Genomic DNA, 13,240 nt, shown 5'->3' on the forward strand with positions numbered 1-13,240 from the left:
CACATTTTAGACGACATGTTTACTAAACAATAAATATATTAGACACCTGCTTCATAGTAAAAATAAACATCACAACAAGGGGACATTTTTGTTGAAATTCCATTCTCAATCAATCTGAAAAAAGGTCTGGAAAAACATGAATTATGTGTTTCAAAGATTTTACAAAACCTAGCCAACACAGGTTTTGTGTCTTTTCTATTTCTATGTTTTCAGATGCTGAAAAATAATGTTCTTTTTGTAAAATTATAAGTGGCATTTGTTCTATGATTATCAAATGGTAGCTATAAAATCTCTGGACAGAGTGCACATTTTTGTCTGTGAAAAATAAGTGTAATGTTAATTTTGTAAATTAAAAGTTAACATGTGTACGGTATTTTTCAATTAACAAACTTGTATTTTTAAATCTCTTAAATTAGTAAAGAATGGGAAAAATATGCCTAATTCTATTGTTACAATAAGGTCCCATTAGTTACAACATTAAATAACAACAACATTATTGTCACAAACTTACCTTATTTATTATTAATCTTTGTTAAATTAGTTAATAAAAATACAACTGTTCGTTGTTAGTTCATGGTCCATTAAATAATATAACAGATAGGCCTACAAGTATTTATTTGGAAAAAAATATTTTTTTAATATTGAAATGAATAGTTAATACTTCTAATAAATGTTTATAACTATTTTCACTGTTAGTTTATCATTTTAACAAGTTAAATCTTACTGTAAAGTGTTACAAAAAAATAAAATAAAATAATAATAATAATAATAGTAATAATAATAATTTTTATAGTTTGGCTTTATATATTTTAATCTTTTTAAATAAATGTGTGTTATATTAATGTTTGTAGATAGATCACAAGTTTAGGAAATATGTTACAAATGTTTGTGTCATTGTAGACAAGGTCCTAAAAGCAAAAGATGAACACCTGGACAAAACATTACTAGAATTAACATTATTTCCATTCTCCCTGTTTGTTGGCATATTTTTTTTAGTTAAAAATTAATGAGGGAAAAAAAATGAGTATCCTAAGTTACGGTATTTTTAAACAAGACACAATTTAATCTAAACATTTCAACATCCTTCCAAGACAATAAGTTCTTAAACCCCCGCACGTCATATTCTAGCGTCACATCTTTGTCAGTGAACAAAATGGCAACCTACTGCTTAACCGTCGCCCGGCTCCAGGTACATTGAAATCTATATTTTATATTGTCAACACGCATGGTTTGATTTTGTTAAATCGTTTATTAATGCCATCCAGATATGTGCTTGATTTTTTGAGGTGCTCCCAATGTGTGATCTGATTGTTTTCGTTCTGAAATCTGCTCATGAAGTGCTCACAGGTCATTGTGGCCAAGGATGTCATAGCAGACGCGTTTGCGCTGCTGCTGCGGCTCGCTGATGGCGTATAATCGTGATTTCCAGCTTTTTGATACAAGACAGCCAAAGCAAAAAAACAGAAATGCTCACAGTTGTTTTATTGATTTGCACACTGTGTATTTTTCACGTCCGACTGTTTGGTTTTAATCGCAAGGTGAACACAAGGTTAAAACAGCGCAGTAAGAATAACGGCGCTGTCGATGTAGATTAACTAACGTTAGTAACACCGTTACTTACATAACCTTAACGCGATACAACCCTCGAAACCAAATGATTGCATTTGATCTATCTAGCATTATTATATTTATTTTTAAACTGACATAGCTTCGACCTGAGGTTTGAACACATTGAGTGAAGTGAGCAGCTGTGATTTAAAAAAATACTAATACTGATGTTATAATTTATAATACGAGCCTAAAACATATATGTGGGCAGTCTGAACAATCTAGTAAATGTTAATGTCCACATAAAAAATAAATAAAAAAATCCCCAGATAACCTTGATGGTGTCATGGTTTTATCATAGGCATCATATGGCAATGTTGTTGTCAAGATTGAGTGCATATATTAACTACTAGATATACGACAAATGTATTTGTTGCGTATGTCAACTTAAATGTATTTTTTTAAAAAGAATACTTTTCATACACTGTCATTACAATATTAATGAATTTGAACTTATTTCAAGGCCTAAAGAAGCCATGGAAGTTCACAAAATATCAAAAAGTTATAGACTTTTCTCTGTAAAATATAGATTATTATTATTTATGATCTTCTTAAATACTTAAAAAAATGCCTCTATATCTGCAATTCATTGGTCAAAAATGTTGGAAAGATGTTTATAATATAGTTTATTATGTGATTTCTGAGTTTGTGTTCAAGCTCTTTGTGTACTGAATGATTCCCTGTTTGTTTATTTTAGCTTGTTCTGGGACAGGGTGCCCGGCGCTTTCATGTGGCGGCAGCCCTCAACGCAAAGGCCAAAGTGGCCATGAGCCGCTTTGAGCCAGGTTCTTGCGTCAACTATGACCAGCTTCGATCAAATATTGACATTGTGCGCAAAAGGTCAGAAAGCATCACAGTGTTTTACACAATTCTATTTGCTTCTGCCCATCTTATCTTTAATAGGGTGACTCGTGGCTATTTCTTACTTTTACAGAATAAATATAATTTTTTTCCGACACGTGGTTATTAAAAAAACAAAACTGTTGTCTTAAGTTTAAAAAAAGTTTTACATGCGAAATCACATTTTCAGACTCAATCGGCCACTCACCCTGTCAGAGAAGATTGTCTATGGCCATTTGGATGACCCGGCTGGACAGGAAATTGCTCGAGGACGCACATACTTGCGTCTGCGGCCGGATCGAGTTGCTATGCAAGATGCAACAGCGCAGATGGCCATGCTGCAGTTTATCAGCAGTGGGCTCCCAAGAGTGGCAGTGCCATCCACCATCCATTGTGACCATCTCATCGAGGCCCAGACCGGAGGAGTCCAAGATCTACAGAGGGCAAAGGTAAACGATGCCGGATAGGGATGCTGTTTGAAAGAGTACCATACATATTATTGTTCTGGATATGCCTGGTTAAAGAGAGAGTTCACCCAGAAATTAAAATTCTGTCATCATTTTCTCACCGAAGAAAGTTTCTTTCTTCTGCTGAACACAAAAGAAGATATTTTGAAGAATATGGGTAACCAAACAGTTAAAGGGTTAGTTCACCCAAAAATGAAAATTCTGTCATTAAAGGGTTACTTCAGCGATTAGCATATGGCTTTGTATCAGTAGAAACCCTCGAGAATATTCAAATTATTGTGCTTTCCCCCCTCATATCTCCCTGAGACAAGAGATTTATGCATTTTATTTCTGGAAAAATTCCTCCTATGATGCAAAATGACGATTTTTGCATCATAGGAGGAATGTTTGCCCAGAGGCTAAAGACTACAGCCAGCAGAGGGAGCCATTTCCGCATGTTTTGAATCTGCGCATGGGGGATGGGCGATTACACTCAGCTGGCAGGGAGAGCTCAGCTTGCAGACAGGATCATTTAAACGGAGCTATGGTGAGCAATGTAAGTCTTTTAACTTCTCAAATTCATTTCTATGAAAGTTAAGCTTGCAAATGCATGAACTGAAACGCGTGCCAGACTGAACTCGCGTTGTGAATGTATGCCGCGAGTCGCGATTACCTCAGCTCTCATCACTCGTGCAGTTAGTGCTCAGGGCTGTGACACTCGCGCGGTGACTCACTCATTATATTGAACAGACACGTTCAGTTTTTAATTGTAGTGTCTTCTCTAACTCAGTCACAGTAATGAAGTTGGTGGTGTTGGGAATGGCCTCACAGGGCAGCGAAGCATTCTGGGAATTGTAGTCTTTCATCCCCATGGGACAAAAATACATTTTCTGTCTTTTCTCAGTCTAGAAGACACCAAATTCAAAAATAATTTCACATTTCTACTGCATTGATGACCCAGTTTATATACAGATTCATCTTCCCAGCTCTGAAGTACCTCTTTAATTATTCACCCTCATGCCGTTCCAGACCCGTAAGACCTCCGTTCATCTTCGGAACACAAATTAAGGTATTTTTTGTTGAAATCCGTTGGCTCAGAAAGACCTCCATTGGCCACAATGACATTTCCTCTCTCAAGACCCATAAAAAGGTACTAAAGGTGTTGTTATAAAGCCAATCTCACTACAGTGGGTCTACAATAATTTTATGAAGCGACTAGAATAGTTTTTGTGCATAAAAAACAACAACTAAATAATAACTTTGTGATGGCCGATTTCAAAATACTGCTTCGTGTAGCTTCGGAGTATTATGAATCAGCGCATCGACGCAAGATTCGGATTGCGTCTCAAACTGGCAAACTGCTGAAATCCTGTGACTTTGGTGATTCGATACACTGATTCATAGCACTCCGAAGCTTTACGAAGCAGTGTTTTGAAATCGGCCATCCCTATATGTCATTATTTAGTTGTTGTTTTTTTCCGCACAAAAACTACAAAACATCATGAGGGTAAGTAATTAATGACAATTTTAATTTTTGTTTGAACTAACCCTTTAATGGAACCCATTGACTATGGAAGTCAATGGGGTCCATCAGTCTTCTTTTGAGCCCAGCAGAAGAAAGAAATTCATACAGGCTTGAAACAACTTGAGGGTCAGTAAAGATCGTTAGCTTAAAGATGTTGCTTGTACTGTATGAACCCACATTCCCTTTTATTCTTCACTGATTTTATTCCTTTATTTTATTATTGCATTATTTCATTCCTTTTCCCTGCTGTAAACCAGGAAATGAATCAAGAGGTTTACAATTTCCTCGCTAGTGCTGGGGCTAAATATGGTGTTGGCTTTTGGAAACCTGGCTCTGGGATCATCCATCAGGTACTGGAAAAAAACCAACTTCTGACTAGTTGTTAGCCAGTATGTATTCTAATAAACTACATAAGATGTACACATAATTGCTTTAAGGGTGCTCCGATTGATCAGGCGCTGATTGTTATCGGCCAATAATACCTTTATATAGTTTGAACGGTGTCCTTATAAAGCAACTTAGATGAGTTTAGCTTAGTTTTGTTAATCTTTATTTATATATTTTTTTCTTTTTAAAGATTATCTTGGAGAACTATGCATACCCTGGAGTCATGTTGATTGGTACAGACTCTCACACCCCTAATGGTGGCGGTCTGGGCTGCATCTGCATTGGAGTTGGTGGAGCTGATGCTGTTGATGTGATGGCAGGCATCCCCTGGGAGCTAAAGTGCCCAAACGTAAGCTACTATTGCCTATTTCCATCTAACTTAACAATTGCTATCTAAAATTGGGCAATTGTTAGTGTTTATTTACAGAGTGTATCTGCTTTTTCAGGTCATTGGTGTGAAACTAACAGGCTCATTATCTGGCTGGACCTCACCAAAAGATGTCATCCTTAAAGTTGCTGGTATTTTGACTGTGAAGGGTGGCACTGGTGCCATTGTGGAGTACCATGGCCCTGGTGTGGACTCTATCTCCTGCACAGGTGAAAACTTGCTTGAGCAATATTTGGACTGGATTCAGTTTAAAAAAATGTTTGAGATTAGTGATGAATGACCATTCTAAGCAATTTGTGGATTTAACTTCCCTTTCTTAATTTGGTCAACTGTTACTTTGAGCTGAAAGTCTGGATCCGTAATGGAAGGTCTAAATACATAATTATAGTGCACCAGAGTTTGCAGTGATAAATTTAGCATCAACGGAGGTCATAATGAATGAGACGCCTTAAGACATTATTGTCCAGATGGAATTAGATTTCTCAGAGCATGGCAATTAGCTGTCAAAGCAGTATGTCATTTGCTTTGTTCATTTTTATAGTTTGAGTGAAGGAAAAATAGGCATTTTGAATACTACAAAGCCCCTAAAGGTACTTGGGGAGGATTTCAATGCTTTTGCATTCGATCACAAAAGTTGTGTGTCCTCCGGAGAGAATTTGTGCTAAATTGCAAAACATTTTAGGAGAAAACACAATATTTCTCAGGCGATCACAAAACATTTTTTTTCAGGGGAATGCAAAAATTGTTGTGAGTGCAATATTTTTGTCGCAGATCTCTTTATGAACTGCCAGCGAGCTCAAAATCCGGCCTAACTTTGTGTACTGTGGCGTAGGTGGCACTTTTTGTGCAGTCGTAACATGGCTGTGTTATATCAGTCATTGTAGAAACTGAATATGCTTTGGGGTTTTCTAATCAGGAATGGCCACCATCTGTAATATGGGTGCTGAAATTGGAGCCACCACATCTGTGTTCCCTTACAACCACCGTATGAGGACATATTTGGAGAAGACTGGTCGTGAAGGTAAGCAGCCGTAGTCTCTCTTTAATGGATAATTCAACTGCTTGGCCTCTCATTCCACTTTTTTTCCTCTCAGAAATCGCTGCTCTAGCAAATGAGAATCAAGATCTGCTGGTACCTGACTCAGGTTGCCATTACGACCAGGTGGTCGAGATTAATCTAAGTGAGGTAAGAGCAAGGTCAGTTAAGGTAAATAAGTTAAATGTATCTTAGAGCTGTAGTAAAGTGTTAATAATTAATGCACTCCATGTTTTAATATAACTCCTTTACAGCTGAAGCCTCACATCAATGGCCCATTTACTCCTGACCTGGCCCATCCTGTTTCAGAAATCGGGTCTGTTGCTGAGAAGAATGGCTGGCCCCTGGATGTTAAAGTTGGTCAGTGATTTAGAGACCACCCCATTTTAATGGTCATTAATAGACTTTAATTATGCACTAAAATGGCTCCCTGTTATGAACTTATATAGGTCTGATTGGAAGCTGCACCAACTCCAGTTATGAGGACATGGGCAGAGCTGCCTCCTTGGCCAAACAAGCACTCGACAAAGGACTCAAATGTAAAGCCCAGTTCACGGTCACCCCTGGGTCCGAGCAGATTCGTGCCACGATTGAGAGAGATGGCTATGTAAGTCTGAGTCAAATTCAAATTCAAATGACTTGATTGTTCTGCATTTAGTCTAACAATAGAATGTGTTTCTTTGCCTGCAGGCCAAAGTGTTGAGGGATGTTGGTGGAGTTGTCCTAGCTAATGCCTGTGGACCCTGCATTGGCCAGTGGGACAGGTAAAGTTTTTGTCTTCAACATGGGAGTTTATTTTAAAGGGTTAGTTCACCCAAAAATGAAATTTATGTCATAATGACTCACCCTAATGTCGTTCCACACCCGTAAGACCTCCGTTCATCTTCGGAACACAGTTTACGATATTTTATATTTAGTCTGACAGCGTATCTAAGTATATGCACACTATACCTTCCATGTCCAGGGAAGGGAATAAAAACATCATCAAAGTAGTCCATCTGTGACATCAGTTGGTTAATTAGAATCACTTGAAGCATCGAAAATACATTTTGGTCCAAAAATAGCAAAAACTACGACTTCATTCAGCATTATCTTCTTTTCCGCGTTTGTTTTCAAACCTCAAATAAAGATTAAAACGGTCATGAATCAGTGAATTGATTCATGATCGTTTGAATCTTTATTTGAGGTTTCCACATTATTTACCTGAGACGAGCAGAGATGGAGGAGCGGAGTGCATGTAGTGACATCATGTCAGAATCACATGTAGTAAAAAATCTAACTTTATTAGTATGAATATAAACAAATAAGATGTCTTTAGTACTCACTATCAAGCTAGAATACCGATACTGGTCAAGTTTAAAATATATTTTAGTTTGAGTCGGTAACGAGCTAGTTATATTCATAAGGCAAAGCTAAAAACCGGTAGCATTGATAAAAACATCAGTAAACATAGGTAGAGAATATAAAAACAAACCAAAGGCAGAAATAAACAAGCAGGTAAAGTTCCCGGTGAACATGGTGCAAGAGTTCAGACAGAGGGTAGTAGCTAAAGCTAACTTAGTTCTAAAAAAAGTTCCTGGATGCGGTGTACTAGCTTTTACACATGCATTTTGTTATCTAAAGTAAAATTTTGCCAGATTCAGCATGACAGCGATCAACTTGAGCTAAGCAAATTGAGTATTTATCATCTCTACTAATGGCTCTAAGTGTATACCATTGTAACTTTATGCCAAGTAATGTTATGTTAGCTATATTAGGCAGCATTGGAAGCATTGGAAAGCCACACCGATATTTACTCACATTTGATTTCTTTGTTTATCCAAAGACTTTTTGTGCATTGCCTTTTCTTGTACTGTCTTCCTTTTTTTGCATTGTTTGCCTTCGCTGACTGCAAAACCCGGCACTGTGAATTTTGAATGCTCTTTCTCTGCCAATATTTTACTCTGTGTGCATGTGGGCAGATCCTGTAGCAAAAGCGGTGGTCGCCATGGTAGCGAGAGAGAGTGACAGTCGCCCAAGCCAATCACTTGTTTCATCCCGGATGAAAATAAGGAGCAGTGTTTATTGTAGATTAAAAAGTCTAGAGTCAATTGATTTTTGCAATATATACACTTTTTTTATATATATATAGATATTTTTTTATTTATATATATTTTTATATTTTAGATCATTCTTACCTACCCTGCCTTTAAGCCCGCCCACCGACTCTATACACGATCTGATTGGCCTGACTAGAGTTTGGTTTTTCATGCTCGTGGAGAGTTGCTAGACCACCCTGACTACAAATTACATTTGCTGCCTCTAGGGTGCGTCTAGATTTCTAGGCTAACATTTCTTATAAGTAATGTTAAAAAACAGTTGTGGCACTGTTAATATTTTTTATTTTAAGATATTAATACTTATATTAATATTTTCTTGGAAATCATGATACTTTCCCAGTTGCTTTGAATAGAAAATTCAAAAGAACCACATTTATTTAAAATACTCTTTTGAAACATTTTTTAACATTATAATTATTTTACTGTAACTTTTGATCAACGTAAAGGATCCTTGCTGAATAAAAACAAAAATAACCTAGGTAATAAAGTTTGACCCAAAAGGTTTTTTGTGTATATAAAATGACTAACAAAGTAATATGTAAGGAAACGTACCATTAGTCACAGCCAGCTATTATCATCACAAAATAAATCATGATAGGGGTCTTTTATCTATTTAGCAAAAATGGTCAATGACTACACATTTTTCCAGTTAATACAGGGTTACTTGCTAAAATATTGTGTATGAAATTGATTTCAGTTGTGAGAAGAGAGAGCTCTGAGTCATATGAGAGATATGAAACTAGCAAAATCATGTGCCTGGGACAACGTTCATGGTTAAGCATCATAATACAAAAATATCTGACCTTAATTCAATGATTGACCAATCAGAATCATGTAATTCAAAGAACTGTGTAATAAAGCCACATCATAAACTCATAAAATCTTTCTTGCAGACGTGACGTTAAGAAGGGAGAAAAGAACACCATTGTTACGTCATTCAACAGAAACTTCACGGCCAGAAATGATGCTAACCCCGCCACCCATGCTTTTGTCACCTCACCAGAGGTATTTTGCAGTTAATTTGCTTACAAATGTGCCACAATCTCTGAATGTTTTTTCTCTCCCCAAAGCCATTTGTATGCAGTTTTGCCAATGTATTTATTATTTCACTTTTTCATTTGTCTTGCAGATTGTCACAGCACTTGCTATTGCAGGCACACTGAAGTTCAACCCTGAGACTGACTATCTCACAGCCTCCAACGGAGAGAAGTTTAAACTGGAGCCGCCCACAGGAGATGAGCTTCCCGCTCGTGACTTCGACCCAGGTCAGGACACCTACCAGCACCCACCACCTGATGGGTCTGGTCTGAAGGTAGACGTTAACCCTCAGAGCAACCGCCTGCAGCTGCTCGAGCCCTTCGACAAATGGAGTGGAAAGGACCTTGAAGACCTCCAAGTGCTCATCAAGGTAAGTTTTAGTCATGGATGTTAGAAGTTCTGAATTTCAAAATCACTCTGAACTATGTAACTCTTTTTGTCAGGTGAAAGGAAAGTGCACCACCGACCACATCAGCGCTGCCGGACCCTGGCTTAAGTTCCGTGGACACCTCGATAACATTTCCAATAACCTTCTCATCGGTGCTGTTAATATTGAGAACGATGGCATCAATAAAATTCGCAACCTTCTGACTGGAGAGTTTGGTGGCGTCCCTGATGTTGCCCGCCATTACAAAGTAAGAGCGTCTCTTTGTTCATCTTTCATGCTTTCTGCCTATTGAAAGCATTTGTATTCATAAGGATTTCTGGATGTTCTGTTATTTCCCACTCCCAGAAGCACAATGTTTCATGGGTAGTTGTGGGAGATGAGAACTACGGTGAGGGTTCCAGCAGAGAGCACGCGGCTCTGGAACCCAGACATCTAGGAGGGAGGGCCATTATTGTGAAAAGCTTTGCTAGAATCCATGGTGAGTGAATGGAAGTACCTTTTTTCCCTGTTTGAAGCCAAGCGTTTCATTTCGCAATTGATTTTAATGAATCTCCTGACTGTCAACAGAAACGAACTTGAAGAAACAGGGCCTGCTGCCTCTCACCTTCTCCAATCCTGCTGATTATGACAAAATCCGCCCAGATGATAAAATCTCCATTGTAGGGCTTCAGACCTTTGCCCCTGGAAAGGTAAGTCCTATTCTATCCTAACAGTATCTAGTTTATTTGCATATTTCCTGGTTTGTATTAAGGCCGGGCCACACTAAAAGATTTTTAAAAATCTTATCAGATTTTCAAAATGTGAGAGACCATAAACATGATGCTAAAAAAAACAAAACGTAGGCCCTGTTTACACCGGGTATTAAGATGTGTTTTGTGATCAGATCACAAGTAGATGAGGGAGACACATTCCCGTTTACACCTGATCTCTTTTGTCAACTTTCAACAACTTCAGTCCTGATTTCTTCAGGGGGAGGGTCTATGGGTGGGTATTTGAATGTGTTTTTTTCAGATCTAATGGAGAAAATAGCGTACATAATTTGCATATGAATGCGCCCAGAGATGACGGAAAAAAATACAGAGAGTACAAAGACCACAGCGAACACTTGAGTGCGTGTTAGAAATCAGGAATGGTTAGAGAACGTTTTTCATCTTCAAACCAAACTTTGGTCTTCAGTAGACAAAGTGTAATCCCGTCTGGCTAGCGCACGTCCCATAATGTTTTGCGCATTAGGTCAGTAGGCGGAGAGTGTGCGGTCTTTTGTGCCCGTTTGAACACATGAGTGTTTGCGCTACAAAAGCAATCCGTTCAAATGCGTTTTTGACTACCTCTGAAAGTTGTCAAAAGAATAGTTAGTGTTGTCCACTTGAAATCCGGTTGACCAAAATGCATCTTTATACCAGGTGTAAACAGGCCTATAGATTTAACAGTTTTGTTCCTATAGAGTGTGAAGTGCCGCAATATGACCAAGACAGCACACCATACACTAACAGATTCCATTCACAAACAACCAGATTCCCAACTGTGAATACGAGAAATCTTGCAAAATCTCTCGTGGTCAAATGTAAACACACATGGCAGACGATGAGCAAAAAGAAATTGCAATGATGTTTGGACTGCTTTTTACAGAAAATTTGCCTGGAAAAAAAGGAAAAGGTTTGGATAAAGTCATGTTATGCTTCTGTTAGCTTTCTGATTTGGCATCATTTCGTTCCACTTGGCAATCTACTTCGTGTTTGTCCTTGGGGTTCGCCCCACACAACAGGATTTCTGATCATAAATAATCAACATTTTGGATACTTCAGATTTGAGAACAGTGCGGCCCTGGCGCAGATTTAATCATCCTAAACACACATCACACCACAGGAAAATCTGATAAAATGATCTGTAGAACCATCAAGATAATCCAGACTTTCCCAAGGATTGTCAGAAGGGGAGAACTGGGCCCCAAATCACCTCGATTATCTTGGGTGCCTTTACTCTCAGGATGTAGCCTGTTCTGTAAATTCGCTTTTTTGTCAGCCGAACCCCTTTGACCTTTAGGTTAATATTTCAAGAATTTTTAAAACATGTTCACATGTTCATGGACATTAGACCCTATCGGTTAAAGGTCATATGAAACACATTTCTTATGTACTTTTTTTGTTTTAAGTGTCTTTATTTATTTTACTCTTGTATAATTTCATGAAGTCAAGGCTTTTCATCATCTCACAAATTCTATGATATTTCCCATTTATTGTTTCTTATAGCCCCTGAATGCCATCATCAAGCACATTGATGGAAGCTCGGAAACTATTGAGTTGAACCACACCTTCAACGAAACCCAGATTGAATGGTTCAAGGCAGGCTCTGCCCTCAACAGAATGAAAGAGCTGCAGTGATTATAAATATACATATATGGAAGGGGGAGGGGTTATGCATCAAATAGGAGGATTGGTATGTGTATGAAAGGTTTAAATGCTCATGTAATTATGAACTGAATTATACAATGCATTTTCAAAACTGTGCTGCATAGACAAGTCGTATCAACACACAACTTCTCAAAGTTATATATAATCCATTGTAGGGCAGATAGCAACTGTAATACTTTTAAAGCTGATTTTGTGTTTATTACAGAATGGAGAGTAAAAATAAAATATAACCTAAAGAAAATGCTAAGCACATATGTGTTAGTGGGAGACGCCAGAGTTTAATTCATAAAATCATCCAAATATCTGTGCAGGTGTTCAAGCAACTGTTGATTATTAATTTCTGCTATTTGAAATATTACACTGAACTGTAATGAGAGCTGCTTGTGAATTTTCCGTACTGTTATTTCACACGATTCTAACAACTGCTTTTCAACCTTTTCTTCTCCACGCAAGCTTGAAATTTGACCAGTTATTGTTTGTGTAGCTATTCTTACTGTGAGTCAGAGTGACTTGTCTATGCCTATTCTTCAAACCTTGGCAGATCTTGTCATACACAACACCAAAATCTATCTAATATGTCTGTACTGAATGCACAACAGGTCAAATCTATTAATGTTTTAAACATAATGCTTATTTATAAACATTTGCAAAGAATCTCAGATGTGCTTTATCTTAAGTGTTTTGGATGACAGTTATTGAGTAAAGGATCAGTAACCAGATCTCCAACCTCTTGAGCACCTTTTCTGTATATTTGAGTGCCCTTTTTTGTAGGGTTGTTTTTCTTTTCTTTCATACAGAGATGTACCCATGTCAAAGCAGTGACATCAGTCACTCTGACCAGCAGACTATAGCAACTACTAAGATACCAAGTAGTAAATTACTAGCTTTGTCTGACTCAACATGTTTGTGCTCATCAGATGAACTTTTACTGCTACTCGTAACAAACACAGCCTCTTGGTTATAACTCCATTATTTTCCTTTTTTTCTTCTTGTTCTTGAGGAAATGAATGCTGATCAGTCACAGTGGGTTATAAAATAAAAGTCATTTCAAATAATTCAGTCCTTGTTAATGTA

At 37.6% G+C, this 13,240-nt stretch overlaps 1 protein-coding gene across 1 annotated transcript; it reads left to right on the forward strand.

Moving 5' to 3' along the window:
* Window positions 1-1,116: 1,116 nt before the first annotated feature.
* aco2 (aconitase 2, mitochondrial) lies at window positions 1,117-13,221 on the forward strand. Its single transcript, XM_067429082.1, has 17 exons — window positions 1,117-1,189; window positions 2,306-2,448; window positions 2,639-2,897; window positions 4,677-4,769; window positions 4,997-5,155; window positions 5,253-5,403; window positions 6,111-6,215; window positions 6,289-6,380; window positions 6,485-6,590; window positions 6,680-6,837; window positions 6,921-6,994; window positions 9,223-9,334; window positions 9,459-9,737; window positions 9,811-10,002; window positions 10,101-10,233; window positions 10,323-10,444; window positions 12,005-13,221. The coding sequence occupies exons 1-17, from the start codon at window positions 1,154-1,156 to the stop codon at window positions 12,134-12,136; spliced, it is 2,346 nt and encodes a 781-aa protein (XP_067285183.1). The 5' UTR covers window positions 1,117-1,153; the 3' UTR covers window positions 12,137-13,221.
* Window positions 13,222-13,240: the final 19 nt, after the last annotated feature.

Source organism: Pseudorasbora parva, chromosome 21 (genome assembly GCF_024679245.1).
Source record: "Pseudorasbora parva isolate DD20220531a chromosome 21, ASM2467924v1, whole genome shotgun sequence".
Classification (NCBI taxonomy): Eukaryota; Metazoa; Chordata; class Actinopteri; order Cypriniformes; family Gobionidae; genus Pseudorasbora; species Pseudorasbora parva.

Coding starts and splice junctions, on each gene's coding strand:
- aco2 (XM_067429082.1), top strand. CDS start 1,154: ATGGCAACCTACTGCTTAACCGTCGCCCGGCTCCAG. Junction 6,591..6,679: donor GCCCCTGGATGTTAAAGTTG/GTCAGTGATTTA, acceptor GAACTTATATAG/GTCTGATTGGAAGCTGCACC. Junction 9,738..9,810: donor ACCTCCAAGTGCTCATCAAG/GTAAGTTTTAGT, acceptor TCTTTTTGTCAG/GTGAAAGGAAAGTGCACCAC.